The following is a 6,026-nucleotide window of genomic DNA, read 5'->3' as shown; positions in this document are numbered from 1 at the left end:
GTTAGTGATGAAGAAAATGCATTTCGCTTTAATTTTCAGAGACCATGATGTATCTGTCAAGTATTCACCTTTTAATTCCAACTCTCCCACTTCCCCCAAAAAAGGCATAAAAGGAAATAAATGGAAGAACACAACTGTGAAGCAAAGAAGCTGTTTTCTGTATGACGAAAAATGTAATGCACACGATCAGCCGCATTATGTCGCTCTCCACCTAAAAAGAAATCGTAAGGCAAAAAATCAAAACCGCTCCTCTTTTTACTGAATACGCAGTCAATCGGGGGGGTTCAAGAGAACTGCAAACATCGTGGCATTGGAATTAAAATACCAATTTCAAGAGGCTTTCACATTTTTGTATGAATTGGCTGTATTTTCGAAGAAATCGGCGTCCGCGATGGCTCTTCTCCGGCGAGACGCCCTGGTAACTAGGCAGCTGCTGCGGCTGCTTCTGTTGCACACGGCCTGGGAGGTGGGCAGCGGCCAGCTCCGGTATTCCGTGCCAGAGGAATCCAAACACGGCACCTTTGTGGGCCGCCTGGCCCAGGACCTGGGGCTGGAGGTGGCGGAGCTGGTGTCTCGGATGTTCCGGACGGTCTCCAGCGGCAGGAGAGACTATTTTGAGGTAAATTTGCAGAGCGGCGTTTTGTTTGTTAATTCGCGACTAGACAGGGAAGAGCTGTGCGGCCAGAGCCCCCTGTGCGCCATTGACCTGGAGGTGATAGTGGACAAACCGCTGAGGATATTTCACGTGGAAGTGGAGATACAGGATATAAATGACAATGCTCCTGTGTTCCCCGTAAATGAGCAAAACCTGAGTATAGCAGAATCACTAACGCTTCCAGGTTCGCGTTTCCCACTAGAGGGCGCGTCTGACGCAGATATTGGTACAAACTCGCTGTTAACCTATAAACTCGGCCCAAGCGAACATTTCACCATAAAGGTGCAAACTAATGAAGAGCAAAGTAAATCTTTAGTTCTTGTTTTAAAGCAATCACTGGACAGAGAGGAAACCCCTGTACATCATTTATTACTCACAGCCACTGACGGTGGCAAACTGGAGCTCACCGGCACAGTTAGGCTGCTGATCACGGTGCTGGATGTGAATGATAACGCCCCTTCTTTTAACCAGTCTAGTTATAAAGTTCGATTATTAGAAAATGCAGCTAAGGGAACAATGGTAATTAAAGTGAACGCAACCGACTTAGATGAGGGAATTAATAAGGATATTTTATATACACTTCGCGGTGTTACTCAATCTAGTGTAAGTGCCACCTTTAGAATAGATTCAAATACTGGAGAGATCAGTGTAAATGGAGAACTGGATTTCGAAAACACTAAATTACACGAAGTTCAAGTAGAGGCCACTGACAAAGGTAATTTCCCATTATCCGGGCACTGCAATGTTTTCGTAGAAGTGTTAGATGTTAACGATAATGCCCCCGAGTTAACAATAACGTCTCACTCTCTACCGGTGCCGGAGGACACTCCCCCGGGGACAGTGGTGGCTCTTATTAGCGTCTCTGACCGAGACTCGGGAGACAACGGCAAAGTCACCTGCTCCATCCCCCCGAACCTGCCCTTTCGACTCGTCTCCACCTTTAAGAATTATCACTCGCTGGTGCTGGCGGAGGCCGTGGATCGGGAGCGAGTGTCTGAATATAAGATCGTGGTGACAGCCAGAGACCAAGGGGCCCCGTCTCTCTCGGCCAGCAGCAGCATTTTGGTGGCGATCTCGGATGTGAACGATAACGCCCCTGCTTTCCCTCAGCCCGTTTACACGGTGTTTGTGAAGGAAAACAACCCGCCCGGGGCCCATCTCTTGACCTTGTCGGCCTGGGACCCGGACCTGCGGGAAAACGCCTTTGTGAGCTATTCGGTGGTGGAGCGAAGTGTGGGAGAGCAGCCCCTGTCCAGCTACATCTCGGTGCACTCGGAGAGCGGGCAGATCTATGCCCTGCAGCCCTTGGACTACGAGGAGCTGCAAGTGCTGCAGTTCCAGGTGAGCGCGAGGGACGCCGGGTTGCCGTCGCTGTGCGGGAACGTGAGTGTGCAGCTCTTTGTCCTGGATGCAAATGACAACGCGCCCGCAGTGTCCCCGGCTGGCTCTGTCGGCGGCTCGCCAGGGCCCGAGCTGGTTCCGCTGTCGGCCGGCGCAGGGCACGTGGTGGGCAAGATCCGAGCGGTGGATGCGGATTCCGGCTACAACGCGTGGCTTCGCTACGAAGTGCAGGATCCCGGGGCTGCGGGGCCTTTCCGGGTGGGTGTGTACAGCGGGGAGATCAGCACGACGCGGGCGTTGGAGGAGGCGGACGGCCCCAGCCAGAGCCTCGTGATCCTGGTGAAGGACCATGGGGAGCCGTCGCTGTCCGCCACAGCCACTGTCAGCTTGTCCTTGGTGGAGAGTCCCCAGGCTGTGAAATGGGACTCGAGGCCAAGGGGCGGGAGCGAAGGGCCCTTGGTTGACATGAACGTGTCTTTAATGATCGCCATTTGCTTGGTGTCCGGGCTGTTTGTGCTGGTGATTGTCGTGTACGTTGGCCTGAGATGCCACCCGGGTCCGGAAGTGATGTGCGGGCCTGGGAAAGCCACCGTGGTGTGTGCGAGCGAAGTGGGGAGTTGGTCCTATTCCCAGCGCCAGAGCCGGAACTTGTGTGTAGGGGAAGGCACCGCCAAGAATGACCTCATGGTTTTCAGCCCCAACTTTCCGCACTCCTGGGAAAATGGAGAGGCGGGGAAGGGGCAGATTCTCACACCAAATGCATCTGGTCAGGTGAGTTTCATTAATTTGTTCTATATTTTTCTGTGAATTAAAAAAAAGTTTATTCCTTAATGTATTTGAAGAAATTAAACTAAGTTGTGTTGCTTTATAAACCATTTTTTCGCTCCACTAGATTTAGGAGGACAGTTTCAACATTATTAAGGAGAGTGATTTCTGAGTATGAAATAATAGTAATAATATATATAGTGGATGAGTGTAGTTGTTCTTCTCTCTTCCGAAGATGACCAGTTAGAAATACTTCTGATAAAGGTTCAGGGATCTCCATAATGGGCAATTATGGGGAAACCTGGCCTATAAGTGAACCTGGGCACATAGATGTTGGTTTATGTTATGAAACATTAGGTTTTTATAACGTTTAGTGGTATTTTATTCTTTCTAAACTAATTGGAATATTAAATTATATAGATACAACTTTCATCTTTGAGTGTTTCTCAAGAAACTGTTGGTTTCTTCAGTGTCCAGAGGCAGTGAGTTCTACAAGTCGATAATGTATGGGGTAAAATGTGCTTTACTTTATCAATTTTAAACTGGTTCCTCCTCAGTTTCATTGAATGTTCTCTTGTTCTTGTTTTATGATAAGTGATAAACCAGAATTTTTCACTGATATTTGTTTGCATAATTTATTATATTGTATGGTTCTTTCATGTCCCCTAACACTCATCTCCTCTCTCAACAGTCCTAATCGTTTCAGTATCACCTATTTTTGATTCCACCTCGCTCGACTAATTTATTTAATTGAATTGATTCAGTGAAAATTTGAATGGGAGAAAGGTAAATAGCTGAAATATTTTTGGTGAGAACAATGCCCTAAGTTGTTTTTCTGATGAATTATTATGTGTATTTTAACTTTAAACCTGAGTAGATGTTGTATCAGTTACTGTTAGTCACAATTGATAGGAAATGTAAATGTTGACACAGTTACTGAAAAATCATATCGAGCTGTAGAGATTCGTGGTTGACAATTACATCTTCAGAGAAGCAGTAGTAATGACAAGATTATTGATCTGAAGTTATCTTCCATTGCATAATATAAGTAGCTCAATAATTTTCTACTTCTGTGTAAACTTCAAACTGTGCAACATGTTTAGAGTGCTAGAAAATTTCAGCACAGAAATGTCAAGGGAAGAAACAGCTTTAAATTACAAAAGCAGCAGAGAATCCTGTGGCACCTTATAGACTAAGAGACGTTTTGGAGCGTGAGCTTTCGTGGGTGAATACCCACTTCGTCAGACGCAGGTAGTCCACTACCTGCGTCTGACGAAGTGGGTATTCACCCACGAAAGCTCACGCTCCAAAACGTCTGTTAGTCTATAAGGTGCCACAGGATTCTCTGCTGCTTTTACAGATCCAGACTAACACGGCTACCCCTCTGATACTTTAAATTACAGTTTCTTTTCTTGTTTGGAGCTGGTAATAGGAGATACAAACGAAGAAAATGTGACCCAAGCATTGGCTGACTTTCAAACAAATATTGACTTTTAAAACATGCTGCTATAAAAATAAGTAATTATTTCTTGTGGTGTAATTTATTTCAGAAAGAAGATTAAATATTGTGACATTATATTTGAAGGAATTCAAATGATTTCAGATATTAGGATTATGCTCCCAAAATTTCCACTTGTTTCCCTTGGTAATCGGTATATACTGGTCATAATAATACTCCTGATCTTCTTCTTTTTATTCCTGAGATCAATGGAATTATGAAGTGAAAAAAAAACATGGAATGTGAGAGAAAAAATTGTCTGAATATTAATTTGCTGGAGAGGTTGCTAGTGGCTGTAATATGAAGATCTGAAAATGTAATTATATTTATAAGTATAGAAAGTCATTTAAAAACTTCATGGGATTTTGGTGCTGAAAAGAGACAATAGAGAGTTTTAGGAAAGAAAACTGTGATTTTATAAATTAAAGGGAAATTGTACTCTTATTCCTTCCATTCAGGGTAAGTACTAAAAACTGACCCTAGATGAGAGAACATTCATATTTAAGTTTATACAGATTGTGTCGAAGAATGTATTTATATTAAAAGTACAAACTGAGGCGTTCAGGCCATGAGGCAACACTGTAGATTTGGGTCTCAGGAATGCTTTTTAAAAAATGCTCCTAAATGAAAAGGGATTTTTTCTTTTAAATCAATAGAAAACATACACTTTTGGAAGGGCTTTTCTACAGTCACTGACTATAACTCTGGTTTGAAGAATCTGCTAAATTAAAAAGTATCCCAAATCCTTCTCTTTTACTTTCAGCCAGTGTCTGAATTGCTGAACTGCTGTACTTTTGTTAAGAAAACTCCTGTTTGTGAATAATTTCTGAAAATTATGTCATGACAAATGGCATTTTCTGTAATATTTTCATATGTTTTAGTTTCCTTCTGTAGTTAGCATTGTTACCCAGTGGATACAAAAGGGACTTGGAACAGAGTAGGAGACATGAGATGTGTGTCTCCTAGCTGTAAGGGGTGGAATGAATGGGTCATGAAAGAATTGGTTGAAACTGACCAAGATAAACAGAGGCTCCGGAAAGACCATGAGACCTCTTCCCCAACCCCCAGGGCAAGAACAGAAAAATTGACATCTAACAGCAGGAAACCTTGTTAGGCAGAACATGTGAACTCAGCTGGAGAAGAAAGAAGAAAGGTATCAAGTGACTGGAATAAAGGCTGCTCTTTGGAGGGACACACAGCTTTTACCTGGGGCTGAGGATCAGGGAGAGAGTCAGAGCCAGTTTGCACTGGCTGGGCCAGGATGGGCTATGTCTTAATCTTTGCCGCTCTTTGCAACCCAAGGACTTCCATATACTGTGTGCCAAGTGACTAATACATTATTACCTTGTTTTGAAATGTCTGCCTGCTGTTGCTGAAAATAGTCACTGAAAGCCTTTTTCCCTGAAAATGGACAGTGCAAGTCTTCCATCAGAGTCTATCTTGCCTACAGAGAGGCACAGTGATCACTGGTGCCTGAAGGCTCAGTGTTGGAGTTTTGGAGGCCATAGGCCTGCTCCTGAGGAAATGTGTGAACCCTTGGGGTTTGGCACATTAAAAAAGTCACTGTCAAGGGACTGGTTATTGCTGGGGCATAAACCAGACCCTGTGGATCCATGACAGATGTCATTGTCCTTGTAGGTGTACAATCTTCGCTTCATCCTCTGGAATGACATTGCATCCATTATTTAAAATGGCTGTCTAACAATATCTTTTCAGATTGGATAAATCTTGTTAACATTCTTCAGAAATAAATTGAAATAGTTTAAT

General features: G+C 44.0%; 1 protein-coding gene across 1 annotated transcript; it reads left to right on the top strand.

Annotated features, from left to right (window-relative positions):
• Positions 1-391: 391 nt before the first annotated feature.
• On the top strand, positions 392-3,458 carry LOC116837422 (protocadherin alpha-3-like). Its single transcript, XM_032801775.2, has 2 exons — positions 392-2,767; positions 3,453-3,458. Exons 1-2 carry the CDS (start codon positions 392-394, stop codon positions 3,456-3,458), a joined length of 2,382 nt encoding a protein of 793 aa, XP_032657666.2.
• The last annotated feature ends 2,568 nt before the right edge of the window (positions 3,459-6,026 follow it).

This window comes from Chelonoidis abingdonii, chromosome 7, assembly GCF_003597395.2.
Source record: "Chelonoidis abingdonii isolate Lonesome George chromosome 7, CheloAbing_2.0, whole genome shotgun sequence".
NCBI classification, from domain to species: domain Eukaryota; kingdom Metazoa; phylum Chordata; order Testudines; family Testudinidae; genus Chelonoidis; species Chelonoidis abingdonii.
Note: the sequence above shows the minus strand (reverse complement) of the source record. Positions and strands in the feature narration are given on the sequence as shown.

What these genes read in the sequence shown, in the direction of transcription:
- LOC116837422 (XM_032801775.2), top strand. Translation starts at nt 392, where the DNA reads ATGGCTCTTCTCCGGCGAGACGCCCTGGTAACTAGGCAGCTGCTGCGG.